Raw genomic sequence first — 19,698 nt, forward strand, 5'->3', positions numbered from 1 at the left:
CAAGTCCACAAATATCTCATTGTTCTTGGTTTGTTATTCAATTTAAGAATTTGGGATTTTTTCAATTATTATTGTGTGATTGATTTTGTAATTTCTTCTATGGATTTCATGATTGATCTCATAACTATGAGCGACTAATTCCCTTAGCTAGTGTTGTGAGAACACTGGCGGATTAATGAAGAATAGGAAGTGGCAAGTCATTCTAGATAAAGCTTCTTGCATGTATTGGGTTTCTTTGTTCTTATTTATTTCCTAGTGGTGGACAACGTTATGATCCCGCATAGATTATTACTACTTACTCCAAAAGAGGAGTAGTGACTAGAAAATGAAGAATACAACAGTAATTTAAAGATTTATGATTAATCCATGCTAATAGGTATTTTCTAAGAAAGATCCTCAGCTATCATCTTTTAAATAAAAACACAAACAGTAATAGTTAACTGAGATGTAGGATAAGGGTTAGTAAGGTGACATATTGCGACTCAAAAATTAAAAGGTGAAATCCATCAACTATTACAAAAGACGGTTGATGGTACATAACTTACTAGATTATGCATGCAAGGCATTGAAAATGTTCAATAGTACGCAGTAAGTGTACTGAGTTGAGAAGCCAGGGGTAACACAAGCCTAGTGTTCATCATAGATTTTTTACTACCAAGAGAAACCAATTCTTCTCCTTTTTTCTATTTCAATAAATCCCCCTTTTTACTTTCCCATACTACCTGGTGAATTAAATAAATTTGATAAGAATTCCTGGCCTATTCTCCGTGTGATCGACCCCAACCTAGTTGGGTTACTATATTTGGTAGTGACTGCTTCATCCTTCAATTGAAGGTATACTTGGGGCATTATCAGTTATTTAATTTTTTTTATGCACTGACTTATAAGGCCAGTTTTGTAGTGATAGTATTTCCTTTCTTTATGTTATTATCATTTCAAAGTATGTACTTTCTTATTTACAATTTTTGGAGCATTATACAAGGTTGCCCTTTACCTTAACTTAATTTATTTATCTTGCATCTTTATTATACTTATATTATGGTATAGCTCAGTCAACAAATAATGCCTAGTGAGTACCTATGGTTCAAATCTAGGGTAAAAACTCAAAAATGGAAAAAGAGAAGAAGATGGGATCATGACGCTAAAATTATCAAAAAATCAAATTTCTACATGCAATCAAATTTTCAAAAACAATGAAAAGTCATCATATAATATAGAATTTTTAAAGATACTTCAATTAATAATTCATTATGCTGGAGTAGTACTTCATTCGTCTATTTTACTTGTCTGATATACTAGAAATAAATATCTAACAATATTTATTCAATTTAAAAAATAAATAGATAATTTTTACACGTTTCTATCATTTTGCCCTTAGCAATACAATCATCATCAAATTCAATTTCTCAAAGTATTAAATTTGAGTAATTCATTTACTATTTCTTAGTAAATAATGAACAACTCCTGAAAGTGGGAGTAGTTAGCTTGTTGATTTCAAAGTTAATTCAACTACGGGGGACCCAATCCCTTGCATTTGAGTTGGTCAATTTGACGCGTAAGGAGACATGGGCCAATGTTAAAAGGGTATTGTACGCCTTAAATGACACAATTACCCATAGACAGATTCAGCTATTTGAATTAACAAATGGGCAATTCCGTCCAGTAAAAAATAAGATGCGCTGCTTGGAAAAATCTTATATACGAGAGCGGAGCCAGCAAAAAGTAGGGTAGAAGAAGAAAAGAGAACGGCTTTCTAATCATATTCTTTACAGCTGCTACCCCACTAACCGGTTAAGCAAACCCTTCGCCACAAACTGCTCTCTGGCAATTTTGTCTCCCATAAATTTTTTCTATTTACTTTATATTTTGAAATCAGAACCAATATTTTCTGGGTTTTTTTGTCTGGAAAGCCTAGGTTTGTTTGTCTGGAAAAATCCTTATTTTCTTCTTCCGCTTTGGTGGAAATATTACAATTGTTAGATTGGAAGGTTAGTTTGGTTTGATTTGCATATTTGATCTGAAAATCAACATGGTTATATAAACACTAGAAGTACAACATATAAGAAGAAAGATGTGGGGTATTTCTAGATGTTGTGAGAAAATTTACACGGCTGCAGAAGGGGGATCTGGTTATTGTTCCAAGAAGAAGGACGATTTATGTAATGAGGTAATTTTTCAAAGCTTCCTAGTTCCCCCTCTTTTTACTAATTTGTACTGATATATTCCTCAACTTTCCTTTTTTTTTTCTTTGTAATTTCGCATATACTTCTCTATAATCTGGAAGGCAGAAACTTTTCAATGGTATTATAATCAGGGACCCCGATGAAAATTTATCATATTTCCAGCCCATTGACATATGATCTGATTCTAGATTTTTTGACCAGTAATTTTCTGGGGGTTTTCTCTTCTTCTTTTTTCTATTTTTAAAAGTTTCACAGAAAAAAAAGTTTTCTTTGGAAGAGGAAGCTGCCTTCCAAATATATTCTTGTTCATGGTTATTTACTTGTGATTTAAACAAAAGTGCCTTTGCAACAAGTATTATTTTTCTTTTGGTTGAAGCTTGTTCTTTTAAACGTAAACGTCACTGATTTTGAAAGGGACATGTTAAGATAAATTCTCTAATCTCACTCTCCTTATTGCTATTGCTATTCAGTTTGAATATATGTTACAGTGTGCATTAACTATTTTATTTTGGTTTTTAATTTTAAGTCCTCTTGCTTGTACTGGATATTTGCTATTCATATTTGAAAACTTTCTTTTGAAGTTCTGCAGCTTTTACCTAGTAAGAGAGAGTGTAATAATGCATGTAGATATATATTGTATATTTCTGTTTATTAAGAACTGTTCTTAGTTTATCTCTAACAAGAGATTCTGTTGAATGCAGGAAACAGGACGAACCTTGAGCATGTCGAGACTAAAATGTATTTTGCGTGGCTTGGATCTTAAAACATATATCTTTCTCTTTGTGTTGATACCAACATGTGTCTGGGGTATATACGTCCATGGGCAGAAAATCACCTACTTTCTACGGCCTTTATGGGAAAAACCACCAAAGCCATTTAATGAAATGCCTCACTATTATCATGAGAATGTATCAATGGAGAATCTCTGTAAACTTCATGGCTGGGGAATGCGTGAGTACCCGAGGCGGGTCTTTGATGCAGTGTTGTTCAATAATGAGGTTGACATGCTTACCATACGGTGGAAGGAGTTATACCCTTATATTACAGAGTTTGTTCTACTTGAATCAAATTCAACTTTCACTGGATTACCAAAACCTTCTTACTTTGCTAATCACAGGGATAGATTTGACTTCGTCGAGTCAAGATTGACATATGGACAAATTCCTGGGAGATTTAAAAGAGGAGAAAACCCTTTTGTTGAGGAGGCTTATCAGAGGCTTGCATTGGATTATCTTCTCAAACAAGCAGGTATTCAGGATGACGACTTGTTGATAATGTCGGATGTTGATGAGGTACCTAGTAGACATACCATCAATCTCTTGAGGTGGTGTGATGACATACCCTCAGTTCTTCATCTTCGATTGAAGAATTATCTTTACTCTTTTGAGTTTCTTGTGGATAATGATAGCTGGAGAGCTTCTGTACATCGCTACCAATTGGGTAAGACAAGGTATGCTCATTACCGACAGTCGGACATCATCTTGGCAGACGCAGGGTGGCATTGTAGCTTTTGCTTCCGCCACATAAGTGAATTTATATTTAAGATGAAAGCATACAGTCATTTTGACAGGGTCAGATTTTCTCATTTTCTGAACCCTAAGAGAGTCCAAAGGGTTATCTGCAATGGGGATGATTTATTTGATATGCTGCCAGAGGAGTATACATTCAGGGAAATCATTGGCAAAATGGGACCAATTCCCCACTCTTATTCTGCTGTTCACCTACCGGCTTTTCTTTTGGAAAATGCAGACAGGTATAAATTTCTTTTGCCGGGTAATTGCTTGAGAGAAAGTGGGTGATGTAGCTGGACTTTTGTTATATTTTCTTTTGGTGAATGTCGAGGGTGCAGTTTCATTGTTCGTTACTCCTTAAAAATCAAATGACAATCCTGCGGAATGTCCAACAGTTGCTATCATACTGCAGAAACTTTTGGAATGTTCGGATGAATATTCAGATTTGGGGAAGTCCGGGGATTTTTGTATATAGCTTTCTTAGACATGGTTTTCTCAGGACAAATGGGGAGTTTGCTGTTGCAGAACTGCTATTGAAACATGTGCATAACTCTGTATGCTCTAGTATATCAATTCCTGATTATGTTCCCAGATAACATTTACATTCACGGGCATCCTCTGTTGGGAAATTTTGGACCCGTACTAATTTATTCACCTTTCTTGTGTTCCTTTTTCTTTCTAACCTTGTACTTTCATATCACCAATCCCCAACAAATTTGATGATTTAATTAACTTTCTAGTATGCATCGAGTTGGTATTTAGATCTTTGAGGAGAGATTATTTCAGCTTGTGTATGTACACTTACATTCCCTTGGTATGACAATCCTTGTGTTGAATATTTAACAAAAAAAAACAGAAGTATGTGCTGTTCAATGGCTGCTGCCACCAAGAACTGCACATGACACCTTTTCTGGGTGCATTGGAAGAATCTCGTTATCACAGTGCATGAAGCAAAATGGTAGGTCATGGTTTTCCCCCTTTCTTTTTAGGGATCCGGCTGTATGAAACTCAAATGACCCCTTTGTAGTTTGTTACCGACTCACACATGTAGGCTCGGGTTAAAACACTTTACCAAGTTCTTCATTCCAAGGAGTTGCGATTGATGGTCTGTTTGGTTAAGGTTTTTTATTTTTTTTGGGTCCAAACATGTACTTAGTTTTAAAAAGTGAGGTGTTTGATCAAGCTTTTGAAAGAACTTAACTGTTTTTAGGAAGCAGCGGAACTTATTTTTTATAAGTTAAAAAAATAGTTTCTTCTAAATGCATATTTAAATTGTACTTTTGAAAGAAAAAATTATATTTAAAGGCACTTTTAAAAAGTTTGGTTAAACATTAATTGTTGCTTAAAAGTGCTTGTTGAATTTATTGACCAAATGTGAATTGTTTCTCATCAAAGTCTTTTTCGAAAAACACTTTTAAAATAGTGAAAACCATCTTGTATGTATTTATTAGATTGTTTATTGTAAGTTATAGCAAAACTTTTTCATAATTATTGAATTAAAAAAATAATTACAAATTATAGCAACTTTTTAAAAATTAATTTTTTTAATAAAAAATAATTCTTTTATAATTATCAGTCAAATTATCTCCTAATTTTTAGTTTTTTTATGTCCATCTCTTCTGGTTAACTCTTTTGATAATTATGGGAGGAATAATTATTGATTTCAATAATTATCTTTATTTTAAAAAAAAAAATCTGTGTAAATAATAAATATGTGTCTCTCTCCTAAATATGTATATCTATTCCTCTAAATAACCGCATCAGAGAAAATTTTGGTCAAACAGTCTTCCCTATTTATACATGTTTCTTTGCTTTAGAATATATATTCTTTTTATTGGTAAATTCTATCAAGATATTTTAACTTTTCCCACTTTACGAGGCTCTCTGTCAGTTTGTCTTTGGACTTCAAAACATTCCAAACATTCACTTGTAATAGCTTTAATTTTGTAACCCTCAAAACGTCAAGGACTTGTGGAATTCTTTGAATGATAAAACGAATTTGGTCTAGACTCTGTCGAGCAATGCATCTCAATCAAAGTATTTGGCCTTTTGTTGTGTCAGATTAATGACTTCTTTTGATTATATATATTTTTTTAAGTTTAAGAAATTATGTTGAAATCAATTTATATATTCATTTCATTCACTAAATAATACTTCTTACCTCATTAGCAATGCATGTTAATCATATTAAAACTGCTATAAAACAAGATTTTTTATTGTATGAAAAATGGTGCTCATTAGATTATATTCATTATATAAAATATGAGGCAAAAAAAGTGGTATTCTTATATTTTTTATATATATATAAAATGAGTATCCCGACAATAAAAATTAGTATAAAAATTGGTGCTCACTAAATTTTATATTATAGTAAATGTTTTAGTTTATGAAATGGTGTACAAACTGGTATCTATGAATTTCAATATTCAATTTATGAGATATATTTTAGAGATATACTTAATGCAATCAATTTTCAAAGTGATTTTTTATAGGATATACTTGTGTGGAATGTATTGAAAATTGTATGAAAAGTGGTGTTTACCAAATTTTGTATGTTATTAATTATTTTAGTGTATGAAATAAATATACAAATTTATATATAAGGTTGTGATATTTAAGTTTATATGATACCAGTTGTACACTCATTAGTTATATATATGCTTTGCTATTCAAATCAAAATTCTATCCCATCTACTTTCATATTGAATCAAGAATGAATAACCGATTTCATCTTTCATACTAAAGAAAAGAAAAATTCTATCATTTTTCAAAATTTATATAAATTAAAAAAAAAAAAACTTAAAGATGGAATCTTTGATTATGTCTGGAGAAAGTTGTGCATATATATATATATATATATATATATATATATATAACATCAAAAAATTTAGTAAATTTCCACATAGTGGAGTTTGAGGCGTATATATATATACCAATAATAAACAGATAATAATAAAAACTGATATAGTAAAAAGTAGACTAAACAATAAACTAAACAGGTAATATTATCAAAGTAATAGAATGAAATAATATTGGTAGATAATAATAATAATAATAATAATAATAATAATAATAATAATAATAATAATAATAATAATAATAATAATAATAATAATAATCTAGACAGATAGTAATAATAATAATACTAATATATATTATATTATCTATACAGAACAATAATATATATTCATGATAATAATATATATATATAATAATAATATATGATAATAATAATATTATATATTGTATATAAATTATGATAGATAATAGAACAAATAAAATTAAGATGATGCACTAAGGAAACTAGTATAAATAAACAAGTTATTAAAGTAGGTAAGTAGGTATGAAATTAATGCAGAGTTAAAACGGTTGTGTTTTAATATGGTGTAAAATCCTACTCAGTACTCTCTCATTCATTGTCCTTAGTCTAGTGTAGTAGTGATGTTATAAGGATCAAAATATATTTTCTCCCAACAAATTAAATTATTTTTTGCATTTTTTGATTTTATGATTTTTTTAATTTATACCCTGTTCAACTCTTTCTCTTCAGTTTTAGGTATTTTAATAATATATTCTTTAATCACACCCCGGGAGAATAACAATAGTCTTTTTTTTCATATTCATCGGACTTTCCAAATTCTTAGAAATTTACAGATTAATCCATCGTTATTGCTAAAACAATGTGAGAATAACTATATACTAGGGGTATATTTATAAGTAATTTACTAATTTTACAAGATTGAAAAACTGGCGGTAATCAGCTCAGTGATCCAGATCTTATAATATTAACAACACGTCTACTAATAATTAAATATATACTAATAAATAATTAATTTTATAAGATCGAAAAACTGACGGTAATCCGCTCGGCGATCCAGATCTTATAAGACTCCATCCTCTTTAAAAATAGAAAGACCCATTGTATCGGGTAAAGATACAGTTGGTCTAGCTTAAACGGTAGCTGGTAAAGACTTCTCAAATTCGTTAATAGGTGTACGTTCCCCAATGAATACAGAAAGACCTACTGTATCGGGTAATGATACAGCTAGTCCAGCTCAAACGGTGTGTGTATATATATATATAACCTTGACGTGTTTGCATAACCTTAATAGTAATATTTTTAGCTCATTACGAGTCCACACATAGACTTAAATGTCATTTTTAGCATTAATAAGCCTTATAACAGGACTTTCAGCATATAGCCTGAATTGAAACTATTACTACAAGATTATGATATGCAACCTTAGTATCATTGGTTGATAAAATTCTTATTAAGTATTCAGTGCCATATTATATTAGCATCTTAGTATGTAATAGTTAAACACAAAATATTTAGTCAGTCATTTAGGCTAATTTAAAGGAAAGATAATAAAGTAAGCAATAGAAAATTAAAATGCCTTAAAACGAAAGAGCTTGATCAGTGCCTTTTGGAGATTTGAACAAACTTTTATTAATGAATGAATATATTACAATGGGAGCAGAAAATAGTAGAAGGAGTGAGGTGGTTTCTAAAATCTGCCTCCGAATACATAAAATGAAATTATTTTATAGAGGATTCTCCTTGATAAATGACAAACTAGAACTAAAAGCATGAAAAATGTGACATCTCTTATTCTACTCATACATCATTACTATATTGACTAACATAATTTATTTGTTACATCTTCTTTAAATATTCTTTATGAAAGCTATAAAATGCTTTAAAAAGCTGACTTCACATGTCATTGCCCCCAATAATTTTATGATGTGGGGCCTTGTATTTCTTATAATTGCAAGAGATGATATATCATATGACTGAAAAATATATTAAAAACATATATTGAATATGGTTTGATCAATTGGCCTACATATTAAAAAACTAATATTATTAAAAAGCATGAAAACTATGGGAGAAGTCTCTTCTAAACAAGACTCTTTTAAGGATCAAAACTTTTCCTCCAAGAAAGAAATTTGTCAAGTATGAAAAAGTTTATATTTTTCTTTCAGAAAAAGTAAAAGTAATTATGGTATTACTTTTATTTTCCTTCTAAGAAAAATAAAACTTATATTTGGTAAGAAAATCTGGGCAAAAACCCTAACAAATCTTCCCTTTTTGGCTTGATTTTCTTGGCATAATTTGATCCACTTTCTTCGCGTGCATGATGTTTGTTCTTCACATAATCTTCATCAGTGTTGCTTGTCATAGTTAAAAATAAGATTTAAATATCATGGTTAAAAGTAGATTAAAAATTAATATTTTATTTTTATTTTTAAAGGTACAGGAATAGTATTGTTGAAATATGTTTAAAACTTCTTCTCCACATGTAGTTGGATAAAAAATCTTCATTATCATCAAATTGATTGCAAATTGATTAGAAGCGCCTTGAACTTGTCTTCTACCTCATTTTACTAAACCACTGTATCTTTAAACCACAGGCTCTGATACTACTTGTTGGGTTCGAAATCGAGAGGGCGTCATGTGGAAGCTTAGAGTTTACAAAACATATTAGATGAAAAACATATTAAAAATATATTAAAAACACATTATTGAATATGGTTTGGCCAATTGGCCTACATATTAAAAAACTAATACTATTGAAAAACATGAAAACTATGGGAGAAGTCTCCCCTAAACAAGACTCTTTTAAGGACTACATTGTGAATGTTGTTGTGTTATGATATAGGAAGGGGGTCTTCTATTTATAGAGTTTCAAAACCTTTCCTCCAAGAAAGAGGTTTTCCAAATATGAAAAAGTTTTATATTTTTCTTTCAGAAATAGTAAAAGTAATTATGCTATTACTTTTATTTTCCTTCTAAGAAAAATAAAACTTAAATTTGATAAGAAAATTAGCGCAAAAACCTTAACACAAAGCCCTTGCAAATTAGCTTGCATTCGGATTCTTTGGTGGAGGTAGATTATGGTTTAATTAGAGTTTATACTCATTTAATTGTGTGTATGCTCCTAAATTGAATGTTTTTTTATTGATCTTTGGACATACTTGAATTTGATGATATTTGAATTATTGAGACTTATATAAATAATTATTGAAAATAACTTGATGGAATTGCCTTATAATTTTAAGTGTACTTATAAATTTAGTACATCGTATTGTATCCTGAGAGAGTGTGAATTTGATAAAATATACCTAATATGGTTATGGGGGATCGGATACCGCGCCGTTACAAATATAATATTGATATGACTTATTTATGAAGGATCAGATACCACACTAGTACGAAACATGAACGTAGATTGTTCTCTGGAGGTCATGACTAGTTGGAAAAAAATAAGTTCCTTAGCATGTGTGTATAGATTTGTGTTGAATTTGAGAGGTTGTGTGGAATAATAAGCAGATAATGAGCTAATGGTATTCTAATTGCGAGATTTAGTAGGACATAGTTGTTACTTATGGTATTATTATTATTATTGTGGATGTTTACAGTATGGTTGATACTTTTGATGATTACGTGATTTTTTTATAAACATTATTTGGCTCGTTATTTATGTATTTGTTGATTCATTGAATACTTATTATGTGACGATGTCTGTCTACTTGTTATTTGATTTACGTTGTGTACATGCTATTAAATTGAGTCGACCTACGATACCTACCATTATATAGTGATTTGTACTGAGATTGCCATGTACTCTTCTTTTATTGAGTGCAGAAAGTGTTTGAGACTACACGACTTCACTTCTAGCATTTGATAGCAGATCTCGCTCCAAGGGTGAGGACTCCATTTTCAGACTGCCATGGATTATTCTATTAGTTCTTGTCCATTTTTTTGGCAATGAGACATTCCTTATTTTTCTTTATTTTAGATATCTCTTTTAGACATGGTTTTTGTTTTAGAATTTCTTGTACGATGACTTTTGGGTCTTGAGAAATGTCAATACGTAGTAGTTTGATTTCTGTATTAATAATGATTGGCTTTGGATTATTGTTATCAGGGTGGTTTTATGATAATCTCGTTTTAATATTGAATAAGTGATTAGATAATGGTTCGGTTTAGATGGTTCTCCCATAGAAAGATTAGTGTGGGTGCCACTTATGATTATTTGGGTCATGACAAAGTTGATATTAGAGACCTAGGTTCGCCGATCTTATCGTACATGAACATTTCTTGTAAAGTCTTACGGAACGGCATGGAGACGTCTGTACTTTTCTTCAAGAGGCTACAATACACTAGAAAAATACAAATTCTTCTTTCTTACGTGCTATTACTTGATTTCAATTAGTATTTGGCGATTCTAATTAGTATCTGAATTTTTTCATTCTTATTCTCGGACATGGTAGGAACCCAGGAAAATAAAGAAAGAGTTGAGGTGCTTAAACCAGCGATATGGGTTGCGGTTCAAGGTAGAGGAAAAATAAGGGAAGGATGAGGTAAAGAAAAGAGAGCAGCACCTGCCAAGGGTAGAGCTTAGGTGTAACACCTTGATTTTCTGGAATCGATACGACAAACGGTGCTCATGACCCTGAGGGACAACAAGCTAACCCTTTCTGATATCTGTAACTGAGCACTTCATAATATACTAAAATAAATGCAAAAAACTGGCGGAAACTTGCCATAAGGTTCAAAACATCCAAAATAATCATACTGAAAAACTGAATACTAATACATCTGTCTGAAAAGCCTCTAACTATCTGAACTGTGGAGCTGATGGGACATGTCCCCAACTAAATCCGTCTACTGAAAATAAATTGAATCTAATGCCATGATAAAAAATAAGGATCATCCTCGAATGAAGAAGACTCGCTGCTACGTCTACTGCTGTTGACTGAGTCTGGACTGCTAAGGGTGCTCTGGATCTCGCGCTTCAGAACCTATGGTATAAGACACCATAGCGCAAGAGAAAGTATGCGTCAGTACTTTGAATGTACTGGTATGCTAGATGAGATAAGGCTAAATTCAAGGGCTTATGCATGAACATAGCTTAACTGAATAATCATGAGAGTACTGAATAAGGACATATGTATGAATGCATAAATCACAACTGAAATCATCGTGACTCTGAATACTAATACTTGGATACTATTTTACTGACATCTGAACTTACTCTAATACTGTGATACTGAATAACTGAATTTTCTGATATTGATAACTGAGTACTGAAGTTGAGATCAGTCTTATCTAGCGAGTGATCTCTGAAACTAATGATACTGGAGCTGATTAACTGAATTTACTCATATCAATAACTGAATTTTGAGCTTGCTACTATCGACTGACTAAATCTGAGATCAAACCTCTCTAACGGATGATCTCTGAATCTACTACTAATGATAAGAAATGATTATGTCTGAGATCAGACCTATCTAGCAGAAGATCTCTGAATCTGATAATGAGAATAGTTAACTGAATCTGAGATCAGGCCTATCTAACGGGTGACTCTGGATCTGATAATAACAATAATTAACAGAATCTGAGATCAGGTCTATCTAACGGGTGATCTCTGGATCTAATAATGAGAATGATTAACTGAATCTGAGATCAGGCTTATCTAACGGGCGATCTCTGGATCTATTAGTACTGATACTAATTAACTTTATGAGAGACCAGGCTTATCTAGTGGGTGGTCCATGAATCTATGGAACTATCTAAATTCCTTACTAAGATAGGTGACTGTACCTGATAGTCCTGATTTCTGAGATCTACTCTGAAGACTGATACTGAAACAATAACTGTGGGAGTTCTCACTTAATTGACATGCCCCGAATCTGATCTAGTGGGGTCCAAACTATAACCCCAGCTAGAAGGGTGTCAATACCATGCCACGGATAAATACCTCTACTATGGTCAAGCCTCTCTAACGGGTGACCCTGAACAAGAAGTCAAGCCTAAGGCAATATGACAGTAAAGCCTTAATCTAACGGGTGACTCCTGGTCCTGTGCTGGCTACGTAGTTGTAGAGTTCAGGGACTTTTACTAATGACTCTGCCTCTCTAACGAGGAAACCATCATCCTTGCACTCGCTCGGTGCTAGTTACTACTCCCAACTGAAGGACTCTAAACTGATTCTTAACTGAACTTAGACTGAGCTGAATCTATTACTGATCATACTGAGTAACTGAGTTAAGCTGAGTTCACTTGATTCTGAAGACTGACGAAATACTACTGAATCTCGTTATCTGACTGAATACTATTGAGTTCTGTAACTTACTAAGTTTTACTGAAATCTGAATTGAATGCTGAATACTACTGAGGTCTAAAATGAGTACTGAGCTGGATTAGGCTGCATACTAAGATTACTGAGTTTTCTTAACTTTTGTCACTAACTAAAATCTACTGATCATAGCATGACTGAGTTTTATCTTGAGACTGACTCGGCTCTAGACAAGCAACTAAGTTTTTGGGTATAAATACCCCCTGGACTCGAAAGCATAAAGTAAATAAGACCGGACCACACTTGAATATCATGACAATAGACTTTCATTCACAACACAATCATTACGATATCTCGTCAATCAATTAAATGTCATAAACATGTAAAGGTATAGGGAATGCATACTAATATCTCATAGTTGTTCAATAAGGAATACACATGGATAGAATGCATGCAACTTATCATAATACATTCACTAAGGCATTTCAACAAATGCTTGGCATGCACTATTTATCACATAATTGGGGATTTCATGCTTAACATACTAAAAGGCACTATTCTCTTTACTTAAGCATTCTATCAAACATATGGGGAGCATGCTTTGATTATACCACGGATTCTATACTTAATTATCATGAATACATCAATATGATGCAACTTGAAGAGGGTTTATCATGAACATCATACAATTCATCACATACTAGAATCAACTCTTGAAATTAGTAGTCTAAATCATGAATTAAAACTCAACAATACAAAATTATGAACTCTAATACACATAAATCATGATATCTCATAAATATGTAAACCCTAAAATTTTGAAAAGGGTTCATGAACTTCTTGGGTGGAAAAATACTTTGGTCTTAGGGAGAAAATCTATTACTTTACTATTAGGAAAATAACTTGTATCAAGGGAGGTTCTCTTAATCGATATAAACCATGCGAGCTACATAGAGTTCAACCTTTTGTCCTCTTAAGGAAGAGACCCCACGTTGAGGAGGAGCATTATACTCTTGCTAGGGAGGATAACATCAATTCAGTGATCACTTATCTCGACCTCGAGCCCAATATCTCGGCCTTAGGCCCAAAAATCATCTCAGCCTTAGGCCCAACCTACGGTGGCACGTAGTTCTGGGGTAAGAACCGTAGTAACTTACCCAACTCGATGCTAAATACTACTACCCTTAGATTATCTCGCTCATCTCATGAAAATCCACTTTAGAATAATCTCATCGTCCAATAAGAACCCAATAATCAAATCTGTAATCTCATATAGTGAAGTGGATTTCAAAACTCCATGACCATTAGGTTAAATCATTTCTCAATAATCTCAGAATACTCATATCATGGGTTTTTATAGAATAAGAGTTCATAAAATTGCAAATCTCTAGTAGGGCTCAATAACCCATAATTCTTCTCAAGTTGAAACGCATCAAAAGCATAATAGATAGCATATAGATTCATAACTCATGTAGAAATATGGAAATTTCAGCAATTTATATCAAAATCTCAACATACTCATATACTCTAATATCTTAAACATTTCAACTATTAACTTCTCAAGGATTAAAATCATGGGGTATAGGCTAGCTGCAATTTCTCAAGAAAACATATGAAAATCATGCCATTAGACTTCCAATTCATAGGGAACATTAAAATATTGCAATCAATATTAATGGGTGAAAAACCCTAATTCAAATTCATGTAAAATCTCATAGATTGCAGAAAATCATAGTTTAAATAAGCCTTTAGACACAAGGATGAAAGGATTACCCTTGTTTAAAACCCCATATATGTTCGATTATGAAATTAGATAAACAAGCTTACTTTAAACTCTTCTTCTTACTCTTGAGAGAGAGTTCTTGCAACCTTTGAACTTGGGGAACTCAAATCTCAACTTAATTTATAGAATCTATGGTGAGTTCTTGAATTTCTTGGAGAAAGGTTTTAGATTTGCTCTTGAGGGAAAAACCCTAGTTTTTGGATGTTTGGGGAGATAATGAGGCTATCAAGTTCATTTGGAATATATATCTGAGGGTTAAAAGGGAAAAGACCTAAAATCCCCTTTTAAAAAGGACTTAAACATACTGAACGGGGGCTGCGATGATCGAAGCGACGGTCCGTCGCAAGTCTGATGGTCCATCAGGTCGTCCGTCGCACGAAGACCAGAAAAGGGACATACTGCCTCGATTCGATGGTCGAATTGATTGTCCGTCACAGGTTCGATGGTCCGTCGGATCATTCATCTCTCGATGGCCAAGATGATACCTCACTGCCTTAGTGGCGACGGTCTTAGCAATAATCCGTTGCAGCCTTGACGGTTTTAGCGACAGTCCATCACATCCTTGACAGTCCATCATCCTGACCGTCATACTTGGGCCAGGAAGGGGAGTTTCTGCCTTGATCGCGATGGTCCGAGCGATAGTCTATTGCAGACTCGATGGTCTGTCAAATCGTCCTTCGCACCTAGGTGATTCTGACAACTCTCAGTAAAACGGCCATAACTTCTCACCCCGATGCCGAATTTGGACAAAATTGGTATCGTTGGAAAGCTAATTCAATTCTCTACATGACAAAAAGTCAAATTTATGAAAATTATATATGGTTAAAACACCAATCACTTGGGAAGTCACTTCTTAATCTTTTAGGGCCAGAATTACACTTCGCTTGACACGCTTTAAGACTTAGACTACGAGGGAACTTTGCAGGGTCTTACAATATCTCCCCCTTGGAAATATTCACCATCGAATGTTGATAGTTAGACTAGGAACACAGGAAAACAGAGTACACATAGCCGAAGTAATTTGCTAAACGTCTCAAAATCTCTCTAAACTCTTGAATACCTCAGAAATCGCAAGAACTCATGCAAGAATAGATACATAGCTGAACTTTAGATTAGAAGGGCTGAATTAAGGAAGAATAATGTATTCGGATCGATCTAAACTCGTGGAAAAGAGGTGCGGATACTTGGATCGCATGTCTACTTCTGCCTTCCAAGAGCGCCGACTAGTTCCACCACAACACTTTGACCAAGAAAACCTCTTTGTTCCGCAGTCTACGGATCTGAAAATCTAGGATCTCAACGGGAATCTCATTGAATGAAAGACTATTTTGAATATCAGCACTCTTTAAAGGATCTACCACAACGGAATCACCAATATGTTTTTTATACATGGAGACATGAAAAACATGATGAACAGCTGGCAACTCTGCGGGAAACTCAATCTCATAGGCTACTTTCCCAACACGGCTTGAAACTCTATACGGGCTAACATAACTGGGACTAAGCTTTCCTTTTTTACCAAATCTCTTCACCCCTTTCATGGGTGAAATCTTCAAGTATACCAAATCACCCACTTTAAACTCAAGATATCTTCTCCTCATATCGGCATATGACTTTTGATGACTCTGAACTGTCTTTCACCTTTCTCTAATCAACTTAACTTTCTTCATAGCTTTAAATACTGCATCAAGCCCAATCACGACAGCTTCACCCACTTCAAACCATCCTATGGGTGATCTACATCTTCTACCATACGAAGCCTCAAATAGTGTCATGCCGATGCTAGCATGGTAACTGTTGTTATAAGTAAACTCTATCAATAGCAAATGCTCATCCCAACTACCTTTGAAATCAAGAGTACATGCCTTCAACATATCTTTCAGCATCTGAATGGTCTTCTCAGCCTGACCATCTGTCTGTGGATTAAAAGAGGAACTCAAAAAAACTTGGGTACCAAGACCCTGCTGGAACTCCCTCCAAAATTGAGAAGTAAATTGAGTGCCCCTATCTGAGATGATGGATGAGGGAACTCCATGCAGCCTGACTAACTCCTGGATATACAATCTAGCATAATCCTTAGCTGTATAAGATTTGTGCACGGGCAAGAAATACGCGGACTTAGTCAGCCTATCCACAACAACCCAAATAGAATCATGATGACGACGCAAAAGAGGTAACACGGTCATGAAGTCCATATTCACCACCTCCCACTTCCAAGTAGGTATACCAAACTCTTGTATCACACCACCAGGTATGTGGTGCTCTACCTTAACCTGTTGGCACATTGCATACTTTGCTACGAACTCGGCTATATCTTTCTGTATACCATTCCATTAATAGATTTCCCGCAAGTCGTGGTACATCTTGGTAGTGCCGGGATGAATAGAATACCGCGCGCCATGCGCTTCAGCCATAATCCTCTGCCTCAGATCATCAACACACAGAACACACAATCTACCTTGCACTCTCAACACGCCATCTTCCCCTTGGGAGAAAACCTCTACCTTTTGGCCCTTAATTGACTCCTTCAGTCTTACCAAACTAGGATCTCGGTCTTGCTTTTCTTCACTTTCGACACTAAAGAGGATTCAAAACTACTCTGCACCAAAGTACTTCTCTCAGCTGAATAAAGCAACCTAACACCTAATCTATCCAAACAATGCATATCACGAGTTAACCCTTTCTTACCTTCCTCTACATGGGCAACGCTACCCATAGACAACCTGCTAAAGGTATCCGCCACTACATTGGCCTTGCCCGGGTGATACAACATACTTATATCATAGTCTTTTAACAACTCCACCACCTCCTCTGCCTAAGATTCAACTCCTTTTGAGTAAACACATACTGCAGGCTCTTATGATCAGTAAACACATCAATAAAAACACCATAAAGATAGTGTCTCCGGATTTGTAAAGCAAAGACTATAGTAGCTAACTCAAGATCATGGGTTGGGTAATTCTTCTCATGCAGCTTTAACTGTCTAGAAGAATAGGCTATAACCTTACCTTTTTGCATCAACACATAACCCAAACCAATTCTAGAGGTATCACAATACACCACAAAACTATCTGTACCATCAGACAAAGTCAACACAGAGGCTGAAGTAAGTCGAGTCTTCAACTCCTAAAAACTTTTCCCATAAGAATCTGACCATTGGAAATTAACTTTCTCTTGAGTCAACCGGGTCATAAGAGACGCAATAGAAGAGAAACCTTCAACAAAACGATGGTAGTAGCCCGCTAGACCCAAGAAACTTCTAATTTCAGATGAGGAGATAGGTCTAGGCCAATTTCTCATAGCTTTTATCTTTTGGGGATCAACTCTAATACCTTCAGCTGAAACAACATGACCCAGAAAGGCTATAGAACTTAGCCAAAATTCACACTTACTGAATTTGGCGAACAACTGGTGATCTCTAAGAGTTTGCAAGATAATTTTAAGGTGATTCACATGGTCATTCTCAGTATGGAAGAATACAAGGATGTCATCTATGAAGACAGTGACAAACATATCAAGATATTGCTTGAACACTCGATTCATGAGGTCCATAAAAGTTGTTGGGGCATTGGTTAGCCCGAAAGATATGACTAGAAATTCAAAGTGACCATTGCGAGTTCGGAAGGCTATCTTTGGAATATTACATTCCCTCACTTTAAGTTGATGATAGCCAGATCTAAGGTCTATCTTGGAGAAATAACTTGCACCTTGCAACTGATCAAACAGGTCATTAATTCTGGGAAGATGATACTTATTTTTGACTGTGACCTTGCTAAGTTGATGATAGTCAATGCACATACGCAAGGAACCATCTTTCTTTCACACGAATAAGATAGGTGCACCCCAAGAAGAAATACTGGGCCTAATGAAACCTTTGTCTAAAAGATCTTTGAGTTGGTCTTTCAACTCTTTAAGATCTGCAGGTGCTATATGGTATGGTGGAATAGAAATTGGCCTGGTATCGGGAAGAAAATCAATCCTTAATTTTATCTCTCTATCAGGAGGTACCCCTGGGAGATCTTTTGAAAAAACATCTGGAAACTCATTAATAATTTTGACTAACTGAACAGTTGGAACCTCGAACTTAGTGTCTTTGACTCTAACTAGGTGATAGATGCAACCCTTGGATATTAGCTTTCTGGCTTTGAGATGGGAGATAAAATGACTCTTGGGAGATAAAATGACTCTTGGGAGATACCAAACTCCCGAACCACTCAAAAATTGGCTTATCAGGAAACTAAAACTTGACCACACGGGTACGACAGTCTATAGATACATAACAAGAATGAAGCCAATCCATACCCAGAATAAGGTCAAAATCCACCATGTCTAACTCTATCAAATCCGCAAGTATGACTCTATCAAGAACAGTAACATGACAATCTCTATACACTTGTTTAGCAACAACTGACTCCCCTACTGGTGTGGAAAAGGCTCAGAAATCTTTTTAGGACTTATTTTGAAATTCATAGTTACAAGTGGGGTCATATAAGAGAGACTTGACCTGGGGTCCAACAACACATAAACATCAAAACAAAAGACGCTGAGCATACCAGTAACAATATCGAGAGAGTCCTCCTGCTTTTGACGGGATGGTAAGGCATAAAATCTATTCTGGCGCCTACCGCCAGCATTGCTAGATAAAGCACGCTGAGCAGGGGCGGGGCGAGGTACAGGAGCTGGTGTACTAGTAGCCTGTGCCTGAGGTCGGGCATCTCTATTCCCCTATCTAGCAAGAGGATAATCTCTAAGTTTGTGGCCCTGCTTGACACAACCAAAATAGCCCCTCAAATCTATGAAACACTCATTGGGATGATCCCTACCACACTTAGCACAAGAAGGATAACGGGGCCTGTTACCAATACTATTCTGCGACCTAGAAATAAAAGACCTGCCTCTTTGCTACTGCCTGCCTCTAGGCATGAGAGCACTAGCTGATGAAGGTGCTGGCATAGACGGATGTCTCTGAAACTGAGGGCGGTTCCCTACATGGAACCTAAGCTTTCTAAACTCATGCTGCTCAGATCCAGCCCTTTTGTTACCCCTCACTTTATCTTTCTCTCTAATCTTATCCGTCTCTATCTGCTGGGCATGCATCATTAACCTAGATAGATCCATATCCCTATACAGCATCA

General features: G+C 34.5%; 1 protein-coding gene across 1 annotated transcript; it reads left to right on the forward strand.

Moving 5' to 3' along the window:
* Nucleotides 1–1,716: 1,716 nt before the first annotated feature.
* Nucleotides 1,717–4,455, forward strand: LOC107870753. The gene is made up of 2 exons (XM_016717378.2): nucleotides 1,717–2,167; nucleotides 2,885–4,455. Exons 1-2 carry the CDS (start codon nucleotides 2,072–2,074, stop codon nucleotides 3,980–3,982), a joined length of 1,194 nt encoding a protein of 397 aa, XP_016572864.1. The 5' UTR covers nucleotides 1,717–2,071; the 3' UTR covers nucleotides 3,983–4,455.
* The last annotated feature ends 15,243 nt before the right edge of the window (nucleotides 4,456–19,698 follow it).

This window comes from Capsicum annuum, chromosome 5 (genome assembly GCF_002878395.1).
Source record: "Capsicum annuum cultivar UCD-10X-F1 chromosome 5, UCD10Xv1.1, whole genome shotgun sequence".
Lineage (NCBI taxonomy): Eukaryota > Viridiplantae > Streptophyta > Magnoliopsida > Solanales > Solanaceae > Capsicum > Capsicum annuum.